The 18,237-nt window shown below is 39.9% G+C and overlaps 1 protein-coding gene across 4 annotated transcripts in view; it reads left to right on the top strand.

The window, feature by feature from the left end:
• TSPAN12 (tetraspanin 12) overlaps nucleotides 1–18,237 on the top strand; it is a 45,249-nt gene that overhangs the window by 21,404 nt on the left and 5,608 nt on the right. For all 4 annotated transcript variants that reach the window (XM_040596845.1, XM_040596846.1, XM_040596848.1 and 1 more), the window contains 3 exons: nucleotides 8,893–8,967; nucleotides 13,311–13,418; nucleotides 16,218–16,361. In XM_040596845.1, coding sequence (XP_040452779.1) covers nucleotides 8,893–8,967; nucleotides 13,311–13,418; nucleotides 16,218–16,361 — 327 coding nt within the window. The remainder of the gene's footprint in view (nucleotides 1–8,892; nucleotides 8,968–13,310; nucleotides 13,419–16,217; nucleotides 16,362–18,237) is intronic.

Below are 18,237 nucleotides of genomic sequence, written 5' to 3'. Positions count from 1 at the left end.
CTATGTGTGGCCTCATGATCCAAAACTTTCAGAGCAAGCCTTGTTCCTTTTATCTTCTTTGTTCCTGTTTTCCCCTATTCCCACTTGTTACACTGTTAGTACTGCTTCCACCCTCCAAGTTCTTGAAAGTCACCGATACCCAGGGCAGTAGAAGAGACTGAAATGGCACCAGAGCTGAAGAGGGCTCTGGAGTGGTACTCCCTGGTAAGAGAGGAGGGAAGATAGTAATAGAAAGATTGGTCAAGTGCAGTGACGGAAGTGGGTACCAGGAAGCTATTGAAAAGACGGGTTGATATGACAGTACGTTCAAGGGGCTGGGGTTGTTGAGGCTAGGGAGCTGGGAGTGACACCAGGATGGAAATGAGGGATGCTGCATCTTGACTGAGAAAAGAAGGTGGGGAGCTGCTGGGATGATATGTGGTCTTGCTGCTGTAGTGCTTTTTTTCCCCTCTGTCCTTTCCAGCTCCTCTTTTCTCATTGCTTGTTTGCCCAGTTTTTTCTCTGGTGAAAGGAATAGGGAATGGGAGAGTCCCTGAAGGCAAGGAAGGAGTAAATGAGTAAACAGATCCACAAAGCTCTGCAAAAATGCCCCTGTCTTGTCTGAAATACAACCCAGCCTCGCCTCTGGGGCATGCCTTGGCACTGCAGTTCAGCTGCATTCTCGCTGCCACAAATTGAATATGGAGTGGATGTCCTGTCAGGTAAATTTATCTCTTTTTTTCTTACCTAATCTTGCCCTCTTGACTAATTAACCACAGAGGCACTTTGCTGTGTGCACAGAGGCTGCGGTGTGGGTTTTATATCTAAGAGCACTTTTCCACTCAAGGTGGTGAATGTTTGAAGCATTTCAGGGCATGCTGAGGCAGAGTTACTGCATGTATCAACACTGATTTGGCCTGTTTTACAAGGAAAAAGGATTTTCTTGACTAAAGAACCATTTTTATGGTGTTTAATTTCCTTAGTAGAAAATAGAGGGGGTAGAGAGATGAAGGAAGATGTGTTTCAAAAATCTGTGCAGAACAGGAAACTTTAGTTTTTAATATTAATCCTATGAAGTAAGTGAAGAAGAAAGGGGAAGGGGAATATGGTAGGCTGTGAGGATATCTTTACCTATGTCCTGTTCAGTACTTTACCATGACCTTGCAACAACCCTTATTCCTTGGAGTTCATTGACTTGAGGTAATTGAGCCTTGAGCAAATAAATCCTAATAGTTGTCTGATGTGTGCATTTGCTTATTTCCAAAGTAATACCTGTTCCCTTGTATAAGCAGAGATTAACCATTAAAGTAAAAATTTAAACCAGGTCATTAATATGTCACAGAAGAGTTGAGGCTGTGGACAATGTTCCAACTATTCATAAATAATTTTGTTTAGTTTTTAAAAAAGCAAAAGGGTCAATCAAAAGAACACCTTAGACAAATAAAATGTTCATTGAAAAAAAATATCAGAAAATCAGTTATAAATGTTTTATATAAGTAGTTACCACTTTTTCTAAAACTCGGACTTTGCAAAAGTCACAGGCTTTAAGACTGATAAAATTTTGTGATCTAGGAGACTGAATCTATAAGTAATAGAGAGATTTGGCCATTTTGCTGTGGAATGTATTTCTTTTGAAGAACTGGATGGTATTCAGTAGCTAATGTAAGTTGGTGGTTTCAGGCCATTTCCTTGTTGACTTGTGACTGCATCTCTCACAAATTTCTATGTTGTCAAGCAAGTAAACCAAATTTTAAATTGGAATGACAAATGAACTGTTAATCCCTTCAGGGCAGGGCTGAGGGAGCTGAGGAGGGAGGAAGGGAGGGCAGGGGAAAGTTTGAGGTGCCGGAGTGGATAAACAGAGGATTTCAGTTTTCCATGCGGCTTGTCTGACTCCATTTAATGAGCGTTTGCTCCAGTTTTAAAAAAGTATAGCTGGATTAATCATTACAATAACCACATTAGTTTGTAAACTGTAACAAAAATAAAGGGAACCATAGCCTGTAACTTACTGAGGGAAGAAGGACTTCTTACTAGGTTTTGCACAGAAAGAGTCTGGTTCCCATGGGTGATGTAGCAGTGGTGGTCATCTGACATTTCTCAGGGTGCAGGCAGATGTCTGGATGACCTGTGCCTCAGAAAAACAAGGCTGATGCTCTCAGGCTGTTAGCCATTGGGAAATGCAATGCACAACCCTCTTAAAATTTTCTGGCATTTCTTTTACATACCATATACTCTGGTCTTTTAGAATTCTGGTAAGGCTTAATTCTGCAGCAGCCTTACCCTTGGAATATCCGTCAGCCCTTGCCCTTGCCCCTCTTGCCACGTGGACCACGTTGCTCAGGAACGTGATGTGAGCAGCAGACAGCAAGTCTGAAGAGGCTGGACTTGCTGATCAGCTGCTCTTCATTTGGTCTGACAAAGGGGTTGCTGTTTACTTTGAGTCTGAGGGGAAATAAAATAAGTTTTATGTCTTCTGGGAGAAAAGAAAAGCGCTTGGTAGGGTAGTGGTAATACTTGAAAAAGGATGTTTATTAAATGGAATACAGAGCACATGAATTCATTAATTAGTACACTGATTCTTCAGAAAAAGGGCACATTTGCTCAAAAATGGAAGGATTTCTACAGTCTTCTAGAGCAGATTCTCCAAAAGCTTCAACACCCTCCATGCTGGCCCTTTTCTTCACCATGTTGCAACTTCTGACTCCAGTCATTAGCCCCGGCCTGCCGTTGCCATTTGCTTTCACATGCAGAATGCTGTCTTGCTTTCTCGCTGTCTGGAAGTGGGCTTAAGAAGTCAGTATTTTGAGTGTGTTGTGTGATGGGTTCTATTTGTTCTGTAGAAATGAATTTTGTAGGCGGTGAAGTCTTTTCAGGTTTTCTAGGACGACAGTAACAGAAGTGTCATGCAACATGCAAACCCAAAGGTTTGAAGGAGGAAAAAGATCAGTACATGTTTTCAAGACTCTTACTTCCAATTCACAGTTCCAAGCTGCAAACAAAATGGTCAGACCCCATTTGGTACGAGCAGGATCGAGAGAGCATGACTGTGTATGTCTTTGGGTCTTTGTTTCTCCTTGTCTGTGGGATAACAGTCCACTGATTTTACAGGTTATAGTAGCTGAATGCTGATGAGGCATTCCACAGGTCATTGGGGAAAACAATTACCGAACCCAGCTGTGGCAGACTGAAAAAACCCCATGTGGTATCACTTCAGGAATGTACTTGGGTATGTATGCACGGCTTTCCAGTGTGACTGCCCTTACCTGCCTGGGCTGCTCTAGCACCAGCGGGCCATAGTGACTCCTTGGTCACTAAATACCCTAAGCCATCAGATTTCTTATGAGGGCTCCTGCTCTTAACTTAATTTCTAGCATAATACTTACACTAGAGCTTGGAAGGGCAACCTCAGTCATGTGGTTTTCGTAGCTGTGCCAGTGCGATTGTCACGGCGGTCGATAATTAGGACACTGGGTGTTCACATTGCCCTGGCTATCGCACTGAAGACGGCTACTGCAAAACACTAGAGTTTTAACTAGTTTTCCTTTGCTAAATGCAATTAGAATGTAATACTTCCACTGTCAAAAAATCTCTGAAAAATTCCATGTTCTTGGAAGTATTTTGAAGAAGGGCATTTAAACTGGGGATTGGGGTGGGGGGAGGAACAAAATGTTTGTGAACTCCCTCCATGTACTGTGTTTTCTGAAGTCCCGGTTTTTCCATTGTTCTGTTGCCATGTTAGTAACAAAAATAGAACATTATTTTTCACCAGTTCTTTTCACCTGTTGCCTGAAAAGCATAGACAAGTTATATTAAGTGATTAATTGCAGGAATTGTGGCACATTCAAGACAAACAAAAAATCTCTAGACCTACGCTAAGAGTTTTGTATTGCATCTTTGCAGAAAACAAAAAACATCGTGCTTCACGCTTTATATTCGTCCCTGCAGTTGCCCACAATTGCAACAAAAAAATCCTGTACTCTGCAGGATAGAAAGCATGATTGTGTGTTGAGGTACTTCATGTGTGTCCTGTTCAACATTATTCTCTGAACAGAATGGGAGTTGTTGGAACAAACACCTTTTAAACAAGTGCAAAATACCTGAGATTCAGTAATTGTGGCTTTTGTGTTTGGATTTACTATTTTTATTTGTGTTTGTATCTAAATGGTTGAGGTGATGAAGAAGGAAGTGTGTTCCTGTTATGTATTTGGTGGTGGTGGTCATTTGCTTAGTTTGGTAGAACAAATAGGATAGCCAAAAACCTGTTACAATTTAATTTGGATAAATTAATTTTGCTGTTCAGTTTTTAGCCTTAGGTGGACAGATTCAAAGACATTTTGGGCATATGCCAGAGCATATATGGTCTCTGTATGAAGCACTGGTGTGTGTGTATATATATATATATGGAACTTGTGCCCTCTTATGGGATGCCGCTGTGGTGTGCAGGAATTTTATTCAGACTGAAACTTTCGATCCTATTTAGGCAATCCAAACAGATTTTTTTGAAAATAGTTTTGAATTATTTTGATTTTTTTAATATGTATGTGAAAATACCATGTATCTTTTGAGTGCTTTATCAGGTTTTAATAGCCTTTATGCAGAAAGCTATCTGAATAGCCATCTGAATTGGCACAAAACCTATTACTTCAGTGCTAGTCCCTGGTTTTGTTTGTTTTGTGGTTTGTTTTTTTTTTTTTTCCCTGCATTTTATTGTTTACTCGATGGTTACCTCCCTTCTATTGTGGAATTTCATCATTATTGGATTTCCATACAATATGTTCCACTATCCCATTGTCCTTCCTGTCTTACATATGAATTCTCTGTAGAAGTGGACTTGCAGTTGTCTGATTTGCACAGGAGCATGACCTCTCTGGAGGCTGTTACAAACTGTAGTAGCTGAATATGATCTGGTAGTATTCATTGTGGTGGGTTTCTGTGCTGTTGATGTATGTGGTTTCTGCACTGGAAGTTTCAGGGCAGGATGAGGATGTCAGCTGTGGTTGCTTTTACACCTGTACCATATGAAGAGTATTTCAGCAGAACAGGGTCTTGTGATTACATAGAGAATATCTTTAATATCTTCCCTTGGACCTTCATCCGTCTGTCTTTACATCTCTGAAAGTGGTTTTCACAGTAATGACTTTGTTCCCAGTTGTTTCCTGTTTACTCTTGCACAAGAAAGGGAGGGGAACAGGATTCTCCTGAACAGGGTCCCCAGTTCCTTCACGTCTGTTTCAGGACTGGTGTGTTGGAAAAGTACAGTGGTTTAAGCCTCTGCATGCTGTCAGCGCTGCAGCTCTGTGCTCTGAGGATGGAGACACGCACACATACCCATTTATTGCTGCAGGAAAAAAAAAAAAGCCAGGAGCTTGTGCAAAGTTCCTGGTATTAGACAAGATGCTCCTGTTGGAAGCTACTGCTTTGCTGAGCTGCTGCCTGCCTGCCTGCCTTCCTCCCCTGTGGCCAGCGGTGGTGAGCAAGCTTAATGAGGAGGATGCTGGAGAAGTAGCTCCTGCTAGTTGACAGCATCCATTTGACACTGCAGGGATACTGGAGTTCAGGAGGATCTTGGCCACATGTGTGTTTGTGACTTACTGAGGAGCGTTATATTTATATATTTTTATTTTAGTTGACAAATATTTTTACATGGATTTGTTACTTTCAAAATAGTGTTTTCTACCAGCATTTCAGTCACTCAGCTTCTCTCAAGGAAGAAACTAGCTTTTTCACAACCTTGCTGGAGGAAATCCTTCGGTGAAACTGACTCTGCCAGGTCTGTAACAGGATGAAGCCGCTTCAGTTTTCTGATGGCTTTGCATAGTCTCACTAGGGAAAGAATGATAGTGATTAGCAGTTGCCTACCAAAGGGAAATGTTAGAAGTCTGCAGGACTTGACATATGAAAGGTCTAGTTCTTGAAGTGATCATGACTTTGCATTAGTTGCTTGTAGACTTTTTTATTTTATAATAACCTTTAGATATGTAGATATCTGTGTGAAACCATTCACTCCCTTCTGTGCCTTCCCCAATTCTAACCTCTCCCTGCCAAAAAAAAAAGAATAATTTAGAAAATATTTCAGTGATGGCCAAGACTGATGTTAGGGAGATTTTGTATAGAAGGTAGTATCAGTGACCTGCTGGCACAGCGTTGAGTGTAATACAGAATAGTGCTCCTCAGTGTGTTAGTCTCCTTTACAAAATGTAGCCACTCAGCTGACAGGAAGAAATACAAGCCTTACTTCAAAACAAAGTCCCTGTTTCTGGCAAAAAGCAGAAGTGTGTAAACGCAGAACGATGCATTTATCATTCAGACTCCAGTGGGAATTTAATTGGGGACAAGGAATAAGCATTGAAGCCAGTAATAATTTCTGTATTTGAAAGATGGTAATTAGGGGTAATAAATTCAAGTAATGGTTAGAGGGGTTTTTTTCCACACAACTTCTAAAAAAATTATTTGTTTTTCAAACCATTACATTTGGAGAGAGGTATAATATTCCCCTTTAGTAGCAGGGTGAAACAAGCTCCTGTGTGCAAGTTTGGTGTGCCTGCAGTTGCTCAGTTCTTAGCGTGTGCTTTCATGTGTGTAAACTCTTTGTGTCTTTTTTTTGTCTTTTGCCTTATCAGTAGATGATGTGCTTTCTCAGGACAGAAGTCTTGATTCTGCAGTGCCCAGATGTGTTCAGATGTGCTAGCTGGGAGTGCTCAATTCCTGGCAGACCCAGAAGTCTTTTATGAGTGAATCTGGCTAAATAATTTTCTGTCCTGGGCTGTATTCAGTAACTGGAGAAAATCTTGGGTTTAGTTCTTCTGTCTCAATTGCTACCACAAACTTTCTTAACTATATGCTGACAAAAATGAGGAAGTTTCAAACGTTAAGGCTGGTGAATGAATGAAATGTTACAAGGAACTGCAAATAAAGAGTTTTCCAGAGAATGCCAGATGTATACCCCCAGATGTATCGCTTTCACCATGATCAGTGAGTTTTGTATAAGGTCTGGGGACAGCAGGTAGTCCCAGGCTTGTTACTCAATTAGAGTATAAAACCACTGATTATTTTTTTTTTTTCACAGCTGAGAACTCAAATTTGCCTTTCATCAAAACATTTAGTTGTTCTCACTCTCAGAAATCTCAGTATTAGCTGTGATTTCCTTAAACATTTTTTGGTATGAATTCAAAGAGTTGAAGCATGTGGCATTCTTTCCTTCTTTCAAAGCGAATACTTTGTAAAGAACCCTTTTCATAACTTGCAGGCACTGCAGCGGTAGTGGATACATTGTCTAGAAGCTCATAAATTTATTTTTTAGAGAAAGCATAATCGCTCTTACAAGGTATGACTTAATTTTTTTCCTCTTTTCGGAGGATGAATGTATTGGTTATTGAAGGCCTCTACTGGTGCTCTGTGTGAACTCATAATGTTGATTTGTAAGGATATGTGATGTCTTGGTCAGCTACAACGAGGATGCAATGTAACATGGTGGAGACTAGGACAGCTGGACCTCTTCTTCCAACACCATCTTTATCGAACAGACCTTTGCAGGGAGAGGGTATGAGTATAGGTTTCTCTTGAAAGTTCAGATGAATATTTTTACATACACATTTTTAATTTGGCTGTTTGTGTCTACAAACCTAAATCAGGGAGTTCTATTTGACCAGCAAATAGAAGACACTGTTCAGTAGTTGCCAAGGTATCTGTGAATTACACTGTTCTAGACAGAGTAAATGAAAAAGGTGCTGTGTAGATGACTGTTAAATCCTAATATTGTAGATTTTTATTCTCTGTTTTAAATTATACAACTTATTGACCCCTTAACAGAAAATAAAAAAAATCACTTATCCTTAGTACCTGTTTTGTGTCTTTTATACCTGTGCTAAATAGATTCAGGAATGAAATTACTAAATTGGAAGCCTTTTGGCGTGTATCCTACTAATGGAATTATATACTTATTCTTTTCTATTTTATATTGTGATGGTGTTTCTTTTGATTTCTAAATAAAATGAAAATCCATGAAGACTGTAACTTTAATTCTCGTGTACTAAGAACAAGGGGGAGCTCAGTCCATTGACATGGAAGAAAGTTTTGAGTCAAGAATGAGTGGAACTATACTACTGCTTTCAATAAAAGTTAAATGGGTTACTTTTAAGAGAGAACACTAGTTAAAGCAGTCTTAATTTCCATGCAGCTTTATCCTGCAGTTCAGAAAGGGTTTGTTGATGCTACATGGAGGGATAGTCCTTTTCTTTTTAATCATAGCAACCACTTTTTCTTAACTGTCATTACCTAGACCTGTACAGGTTCTTCATTTATACACCTGTTTTTCTATTTTGAAATAGTTCAAGTGTTAGATCTTGTAATAGACAAAGATATTTCAGTCCATCTCAATAAATACTTGTATGTTTATGCCTGATCTCAAATATCTAAATCACTTTGATTTGAACATAACTTTCAAGAACCTTATTTGCTTCAGTCTTTTCAATTTTCTCTTCTTTTATTCTTCTTTTTCCTTTTTCTTCCCCTTTTTGGCTATTAGCATGATTTGGATATGTTGCTTAAATGGACAGAACTGAAAAAAGATTTCTGGTTTTTTCCACATACATGAAGGAAAAAATATCATCCTCTGCAACTGTTTTCATGGTAGCCTTGCACTCTTGGGCAACAAGGAAATGAATTTATTTTTCCATTGCAATGTTCATATGCTTTATGTTAAGTTAGTAAGAAATGTTACATGACAAACCTTTAGAAAGTTTGCTGCATGAATTTTTAATGTGTTGGTTACAAAAACGTATTTCAGATCTCATGTCTTCAATCATGTGAGATGTTACTAATGTTTTGAGATGTCCTTTAGTATTACTGAGTCCTTTTTTTCGAAGTTAACCTGAATATCAAAAATAACTAAGACCGTTCTGTTTTCTGCAGTATTTTGGAAGCTTGCTTGTAATATTCTGCGTTGAACTGGCCTGTGGTGTTTGGACCTACGAGCAGGAAATAACGGTGAGTCAGAAAAGGAGGCTGTGTTTTTTCAAGACAAGAAAACAGAAATTTCCATTAGCTAGCTGTTTTCTAATTGCAGTAGTGTTTATCTTTGTTCATTATTCCGACAGTCTAATTTCAAGCGGCTGCCTTTTTTTTTTTTTTTTTTTTAAACAGAGAATTCTTCTGGGAAAGCTTTTCTGTCTGGAAGGTCCTATCTGGGTTTCTCTCCACCCTCTCTTTATTTGAGAGCCAAATCCTGCAGTCCTGATTTAAGGACTTTATTTATTGTTAGTTCTTGCTTAGGCAGGTTCTCATTGAATTCGTTGGAAGTTTTGAGGATCAGGTACAAACTCCAGCCTTAAGATAAGTATTTTGAGAGAGGAGATGTAAGAATTTGAAGGTGTTTTACCTCAGAAGCTCTTCATCTTTTGAAGAGCTATAGCGGAGTGTACCTTGTAAAAAGACAGTGTGTTCTTTCAGTAGAGGACTTGCTGTCTGCTGAAATCTTCACACTGCCTCCACAAGCTATAAATGCCAGTTTTAAGCAAAACATGTCTTGGCTATAAAACACTCTCATCTGTAAACTTGTTAAGAGATTTTATCTCTGTCTAGTGTTTATAGCTGTACCAGCCTTTAATTTTCAGACTGAAGACCTGTAGCCATCATGCAAGAAAATGGGTAAGTGTTGAGCAGAAATTAAACTGAAATGTTGTTCTACTGGCTGCTATATCCTTACGTCTTGTACTTGCTGTGGTACATTTTTATGAATAGACAGGCAAATAGTTTCTCTGAGCTGCCAAGATATGCCCAATATACTGGCCTTTCCAACAGTGAGTAGTACATACATTGTAGTAAGATGGGAAGGAGCCTTCTTGATACTTACAGGGTACTGGGACAAAGGAATTTCTGGCAGATTTGAAGTCTGAAGTTATGTGGCAGCACTTTGCATCAGCATTCATTCCCTTGTAGTACAAATTCCAGAGGGGTGTTCTAATATAACTGTTACGGCTGTCCCTTTACTTTAAATGTCAGCTTACATTGATGAATTTTAAAGTTGGAAATGCAGACAAGAGGCATGTTTCATCCTATGGGCACAGCTACCCTCTGCAGGGGTTTTGCCAAGGATGACAGTTACAACTAACATCTGTCTTTCCACAGAAATCTTGCCAGCAATAACATAGCCTTCAGTGCAGTGGTACATGCCTCCTCCAGCCCTCACTAGTCGAGAACCTGAAGTTACAGTGTGCTTTAGTGTGATCCCCCAAGCTTTCAGCTACCTGCTATGCTACTGAAACCCAAACCTGGGACAGTTTGATAAAAGCTGTCATAGCCCTACCATGTGTTAAGGCACTGGTTATGCTGCTTCTGTCCAGAAAAAAACATGGGTCTCCTTGCACCCCTTTGCAAAAAGAAGCAGTGCTGAGCTATGTGTCTGCACCTTCTGCAGTGGGTCACAGTGAACCCAGATACTCCATGCTCCTCTGGTTCTTCCTCTTTCTCCCAGGAGTCCAAGTGTATGAACATGAGCATGCAAACACAACAGATAAAAATCTGGTCAGCAACTGCTTTTGGTTTTTTTTGTCCCTATTCTTCTCTCCCTTTATATATATTTTTTTGGATTACTTATCCTCTGGAAATACTGGGATTGTTTTGTTTTCTCTTTCCATTTGATTTTGTCTTCTTAGTGTCTTTGTTCTACCACTACTGCTCTTTGTGTGATGAAGTGGGCCAGTCTCAGGTTTCTTGCTGCTGAAACTTGTAGGGAATGTGGCAGCCTGGAAGAGCACAGCATTTTTTGCAGTCATTCTTTCATATCTGTGCAAGTCACTTCCCTAGAGCTTGCTTTCTCCTATTCTGCTTGATTAAGATAAGACTCCCTTTTATACCCATGGGCGTGATTTGATGTCATGTTGGTTTCAGTGTAGCATGAAATCACATGAGCCCCTGGTGGGTTTCAGAGAATTGGTTGGCATTAGTATAGGTGGTGGGTGATGTTGTCAAAAATGTCACTGAGGCATAACCACCTCTGCTGATCCAATATGAGCTCTCCTTGGCACGTGGACAAGATGCTCTAAGAGTCCTTGTATAAACAATTTTCCTTCCAGCTCATGATAGCTCTCAGCATGAAGTGTGCCTCATGACTTATTTATTCCACCCACAAGACTGAAAAGCCAGTGTGGGTGTACAGCTTACTTGGGCATTGGTCAAGCCTTGATACTCATTAGAAAAATTATAATGAATAAGTAGATCCCAATGGCAAACAGAGCTTTGCAGAATTTATGCTAACACCAAGCCAGCATCTCTAGTTTTTGTTTGTCTCCACACTACGGAAAAGTGTTGGTGTATAGTCAACGAAATGCATCTCAACATCATGTATAATTGTGCGGTATTGCATGCATGAGCTGAAAGAAAGTTTATTTTATAGATACATCAATGTCCTTGGTTCGGTATGTTGGCATTCTTGGAACCAATCAAACACAGATTCCAGTATTCCTCCTTAGCTCCAGAATTCAAATTGCCTTCCTGCAGTGGGGTTTCGTTTGTTTTGACTTGCTTTTAATTTTCCTTCTCTCACTTCTTGATTCCGACCCCCACCCCCCACCTCCTGGCTTTGCATTGTTTTCATAAAGAAGTTGAATGCCTTGTGCTACGTGTGTAACCTTGGACCGTATTCAACTCAAATAAGATAATAAAGAAATAGTCTAGCAAATAGAAGTTTAATTGCAGCAATATCAAATACTATCCAAAGAAGGTGGAGTGCTAACTTCCAGTGCAGTGCAAAGAGAAATGCATTGAATACAAACCCAAATTATTTTATTGTAGTGACCAGTGTAAATGCTTGTGGTAGAAATACTCTGTGATACTCTTTTTAAGTGTTTTTAGTACACTACTGCTACCACATTTTTCACATGGACAATTGTGAGTCCAGTGCTTTGTAGCTTAAGAAATAATTCTGCTAAGTGAAAGGTGTGTTAAATTTCTGGGATATTATTAATACATTTATTATATATGGAGCTTTATCAGGGCATCAAAAATGTAACTAGCAGCAGTAATGAAACATTATCAAATGTTCTTATTTGGATTACGGGGTCAGTCAGGCAGTGGTTGTCCCTCTTATTTTTGTAGAGCATCTAGCGCAACAAAGATGAGGCTCCTTGGGAAGTATTGTGATAATTTTTTTTCCCCATAGATAACGTTTATTACTATTTGTAAAATGCTTTTACTGTTCACTCAAAATTGAACAGGATAGTTAAGTCGCAGCTGCTAGAGGAGCTGGGCTCCCCTGCTCTCCAAGTGAAAGCTGATATTGCAATTGTGATTTCTTTCACCATGAGTATTAAGGCTAATGGGAACAAGGCAAAACTCTGCATGAATGGTATGTGTGTCTAGAAGGGTAACTGCAAAGTCTTCAACTCCTTGTTTTAATTCGGCACACTGAAATTTTTGCTGCTGAACAGAAGTTACTTACCTTGACTCTTAACTGCATTGTATGCCAGGTGCCATAGGACTTGCTTCTGTTGTTCCTGACAAATTAAAAACTGAGGGTCCTAGTCTGACAATGGAGAGCACTAGCAACTTGCTTCTGAGTAGTCAAATTTGAGAGAAAAATACTTCAAGAATCCTTCTTTCAGAAGAAAAGGTTTACACGTCTGAATGTGTGCAAAGGAAAAAAGTTCACAGATCTCACTGTCTGCACTTCATTGTTACTGTTCTTGAGCAGGATACTGAAATCGAGTACTTTCAGGATACCTGCATGCAGGGTTCCAGGCAAAACCAGAAAGCCACTGAGAAGACTCTCAGGGTAGAATTCATCTCAGTTTTATATATTTTAGAAGTCAGATGTTTAAACCTAAGTTTGTCACCTTAGGCAGTGAAATGAGTTTGAGAATTCAAGAGAATGATACGCGCTCTGTTTAAAATATATATCTTGAGATGAATTGCCCCATGTGGCTGCCTGTTTCTAATGACTAGGACAACAACAGGGAGATGCTTAAACTGGGGCAGACAAGTTGCATCCCTGATGACTTGGATGGGCTTGGTTAAAGTTTTTTACCAGGTTAAAAAAAATCTGGTAACGCTGTAATCAAATCGTATCCCATTATCTCTGAATCTCTAAAAAATGCCGCTCCTTTTTCAATGTACGTTAAGTAAAGGATATAACTAAATTTTTCCTGATATTTTAATAAAGCTCCTAAAGTTTCAATGTCGGAAAAATCAAAGCACTTGTTTTCCTGTTTATTTACATACAAAGTTGTTTTGGCCGTTGCACTGGAAAGATTTTGGAATAGATGGAAGTTCTGGGTTTGGATCTTCAAGCCAACTGATCTGTTGTGTGCATTGCTTTTCTTTCCTCGCTCCAGGTTCCAGTGCAGTGGTCCGATATGATCACGCTGAAAGCCAGGATGACCAATTATGGCCTACCTAGGTACCAGTGGCTGACACATGCTTGGAATTTTTTCCAGAGGGAGGTAAGACAACAGTTAATTCATGAGGTGAAGTAATACGTGCTTGGCAAAAGTTACTTATCTACTAAAGGAGAAGGTTTCGGTTTAAGTGAATAGGTAAATAAATGCAAGTTCGTTTCATGTGAAACCCTGTGTAGTGATGGTGTCTTTTAACATCACGTGATATCCAAGTCTTGAACTTTGTAGGCCCTAAATACACTAAAACACAAGCACACAAGAAGTTGTTACTTTCAGTTAAATTGCTAACGCTGTCATCTTTGCCAGTAAGGTTAGGACATCAATGCCTTTTAGGATTATTATAACATTTAAGAATATGATGTATATAAAATTAAAAATCTGCAGGTGAAGTAAAATGAACATTTCTATGTGCTGTTTTAATATTAATCTGTGTTTCCCTTCCTGTAGACTCTGTTAAGTTTCCTTCCGTGGAGCTGTCATGGTTAAGATACGTGTTTAGGTAGAAATGAGTGGGAAAGGAAGTTTCCAAAAAGATGCCCACACTGTCTCTTGGGCTGTGGTTTGAGAAAGTGATCAGGGTTTTTATTTCCTTTGACTGGGAGGTGTGGGAAACAAATCAAAAAGCTTCCTTGTGTATTCACAGCTTTGCCCTCTAGCCTACTAAAATTCAGAACTAACTTCAGAAAGAATGAAGTATTATGTTGCAAAAACATGAAATTGCCCAAGGTAAAACCCATTAACTCCAAATATAACTCACGTGCCGGAAGAGAACTTTTTAAATGCCTGTCATTGTGCTGCCCTTGTTGAAATGTTTAAATCTATCATTGTTGCACAGATTTCCTGTTAGTTTAAGCGTTTCCTGGCAGCACTTGAGTAGTCTGTATTTATACTAAAACCTGAAATAGAGAGTGAGGACTAAAGGAGGTTAAACACCCCCCCCCCCTCCCCATTCCCCTGCACTGGCTATGCAAGTGTCTGTGAAACAGTAATTCTCCATACACAAGTAGAGTGTTTGTGTCTGTTCTGTACCTGAGATAACGTAATCAAATGGTCTCTGTTTCCTTTAGTAGAGCTGATACTGTATTTTGATTTAAATATCTAAGTTGATTAAATTAAAAGCTGCCTCTTGTCCCCCTGGTTGTTGTAGTGTCATCACAATGGCCATTTTTAATACGAATATTAGTAATGAAACTTCAGCTATGCCTTAAGTCTTCCAGGGGAGGAAAATGTTCCTTTTAGAAGTTAGGTTTCCTGTGTTCCGTCTCTGACCAGAGGAACGATTTGGGGAGGGTCTGAAGTGAAGTGACGTGGCTCTTTTGCAGCTCCTGCTGAATTGGTGGGCTCTCCTTTTAGTTCAGTCTACTCGTAAGTCAGCCGGTGGATGTCAGAGCCTGGTACATGCTTTGTGTCTGAATGAGCACAATGCTTGGGGCCCTCCTTCAGTCAAAGTACAAGTTTTTTCCTAAAGAAAATATTTGTAGTTGCAACTTTGTTCCCAAAGATTCAGCCCTGATCAGGTTTGTGCTCCTGCTTCTGTATCTTTTAACATCTGAGAGAGACGGGAAATGTATTTTCTGCCTAACCCCTTGGCTAGTCTAGTTAGCAGTGTTGTGGCTGTGCTAAGGAAGGTGGGAAGGATCAAATGAAGTCAGGAAGGAAGACCTGGGCAGGGAGAAAAAACCGATTTGAGTAAGAAAAGGATATTTAATGAGGTGGTCTTTGCAGTTACGATCAGGAGCCAAAGCTTGAGCTTTCCTTAGAAAGTGCTATGCTGGGAGAATTTTGACTAATGAACTGATAAAGAGAGACATGAAAGCTGTGGTGAAAAAGGAAGAAATGAGATTTGTAAGAGGACTGGTGAAGTCAAGGCACTTGACAAGTAAGGGGCACAAATATGCTCAAGCTCATGGGTCGAAGGAACCAGGTGATGACTTACACTCAGGCTGGTACTGGAGAACATCCAGACAGAAGAAAGCAGCATCTTGTTCCTGCAGCAGTGCTGCTTTTCCCTCATACCGAGTCCTCATCCAGTGCTGAAGAAAATCTAATGTAGCTGCTTCAGCCCTTTTTTATGTAAAAGCAGCTTGGAATGTGGTAAGCTGGTCATTTGGCTCTAAATCTCTTGTTGTGCTTTGCAGAAAAGACAGGTTGTTAGTCCTCGTGGTTTTTATAGCCAATTATGGCTCATCTGCTTTGCAGCCAGACTTCTTCATTTTATGGTTGATTCTGTTGCAGTGTTTTAGTGTTACACCCGTTCTTCCCATTTTCCTTTTTCCTTTCAGCATTTGTGATTTTTATACCTTTTTGCTCACTTTTAAAATCTTTTTTTCTTTTTTTTTCTGTATTCGGGTAAATCGGTGTTTTTTTCTCATCTGGTTTTCAACAGCTGTGACCATAGTTATAGCCTTGCAGGAACAGGCCTCACTAGTCAGACCTTAATCATCTTTTCTTCCTGCTTCCTTCAGGCAGAAGTATGCTTGTTCATTAGTTACCCTTTTGACATGAAATCATCACGTGGTAGTTCCTTGTAGTAAGGATAGCAGAATTGCAGGGTAGGACAATTTCTGTGAAGCATCCTTTGAGGGAGCAGTTGCGATTTAAAGGACAGAGCAGTATCGTGGGCAATTTCTGAGGGGTTCATAAGTCACTGCGCTACATTTTTCACATTGCTTTTATGTCAAAGTACGGCAAAAGAAAATAGGTGGAAGTGCCAGCAGATGTTTTTAGTCCTATGTAAATATGTTTAAAGTTGTTAATAGGAATTTATTTAGGTTTTTTGATGACCTCCTTTTTATGAAGAAGTAGCATCATTATTGCTGATCTTGGCTAATCCTTCCCTTGCAGTTTAAATGTTGTGGGGTGGTGTACTTCACAGACTGGCTGGAAATGACGGAGATGGACTGGCCGCCTGATTCCTGTTGTGTCAGAGAGTTCCCAGGATGCTCTAAGCAGGCACATCATGAGGATCTCAGTGACCTTTATCAGGAGGTAAGAAGAAAAATGTGGATGTTTTGGAAGGCTTTCTACATTTTTTCTGATCCAGTCATTTTCCAAACTCATTTGCAGCGCAGCAGAAAGGTTTGTAGAGTAATTGTGTTTATGGAAAGTGTTTATTTATGTTTATTACTAATGCTGAAGTGGGGGAGGGAGGGAGGAAGGAAGAACTTACCCACTCTCATCTGGAAGAGAGACAAGTTAGTAGCAATGCAGTTAACGTCTGAGGTGTGCTTAAACGTTGAGGTTTTATTTTGTGTTGGTTAGGTTGGAGTTGAAATTTGCTCCTTTCAAAAAATAAAACACTAGTTTTGGTGTGACGTCCAGTCTCCAGCTTGCCAAACTATGAGAAATTCTACTGACGCTATGATAATGAGGGCTCTAGTAGTATGTGCAGTGAAAGGATGCTTTTGAGAAGTCCTTTGGAAGGTGGGAGCTGTCCTGTTGACAGGGTTCATACAAGGAGGCAGGTAAATCAGTTGCTCCCCTGTGAGCTAGATAAAAACTTGGTGTAAAAATGTTCTTTATCTCTAACTCTACTACATTACAGTATGGTTATTATTTTTAAAAAAAATTAAAAAAACCCAAAACCTTAAAACCAGGAGAGGACCTATTTGAACTCCAAGTGGAAGAGGGAGGTGATCACAGTATCAAGTCATTTCTGTTCTTAGGGTGAATAGCATAAAAAAAAAAGTAAATATGTTCTCTACCGAAACTCTTTTGATTAACTGCTCTTACAAAAACGTTGTCTAAAGCCAGCTTTGTCTGGAGACTGCTTTGCTACCTATCATTTTTTTTAATGCTAACAGCCCTCTGAAGAACTTCAGTTGTCCATTCAGTAATAGCAGAATGACCAACAGTCCAGGTAGTCCAGCAGCAACAAAAATCATGTTGTAGTCAAGTAGTTATGAGGATCTGAGAAGAGCTGCATTCTGTATTTGGTTGCTTTAAGAGTAATATAGGGGGCAAAGGAAGGAGGACGGGCCTGAGATGTGTGCTGTCAGATGCTGCAGCGTGAAGATTTCTCCAGCGGACACTGCAACTCCGTGTTATGGAAGAGCACCCAAAGAACCATTTTATCATGTCCCAGTCGTACAGCTGTCGAAGACTTGTTTCTAACAAGAATTTGTTATGTGGCTGTTGCTCAGGAGCTATAGAGATGGATCTCGGAAGCAGGGGAGATTGACTGTATAAACAAGCCAAGATGAATATTAGCTATTGCCAGAAAACAAGTTCTGGGGAAATTGCGTCACGTGGAGTGATTTGCTACATCTGTATGGCAATGAATCTCAGAAGAAAGTATATAATTTATTCTGGACTTTCAGACATCCATCCTAGGCATCATATGCTTCCACTAGGAAGAGAGAAAGTAGAGCTGCCAAAAGGCAGGTGCCTCAGAAGGCTGGTCTGTGCTACCAACCTTAAAGACAGCGGCAGAGGCTATTTTCTCTCCACCAGCTACTTGTAGAGCCTCTCCTGCCTTAGGGCAAGGCTTGCAGGACAGGTAGCACTGGTTACACTTTAGAAGTGTCACTCTGAATGGGAAGGCCATTCAGGCTTTTTCTGGGGCCTGGCAACCTCTTACATGTTCTCGAAGAAGAAAGAACTGTGGCTCACTGCAATAATGGTTGCTTTTTGTAATACTGTTGCCAGTACTGATACCATATAGACAGACTCTGCCATAGAGAGCCTCAAGGAGTGTAAATACATGGAAGCTGCAGAACGCTCATTTGCCCTGAACATCCTTCCTGCTTATATGAAAAGGCAAGAGTATGTAAGCAGTGTGAGCTCAGGAAGCTCAAAAAAAATTGTGAGAAAGGTGTACTAGTCACTGGAGTGTCTTGTTGAAACTGCAGGGTTTTCTCATGTC

Source organism: Falco naumanni, chromosome 5 (assembly GCF_017639655.2).
Source record: "Falco naumanni isolate bFalNau1 chromosome 5, bFalNau1.pat, whole genome shotgun sequence".
NCBI classification, from domain to species: domain Eukaryota; kingdom Metazoa; phylum Chordata; class Aves; order Falconiformes; family Falconidae; genus Falco; species Falco naumanni.
The sequence above is the reverse complement of the archived record's forward strand: the minus strand, read 5'-3'. Positions and strand labels throughout refer to the sequence as shown.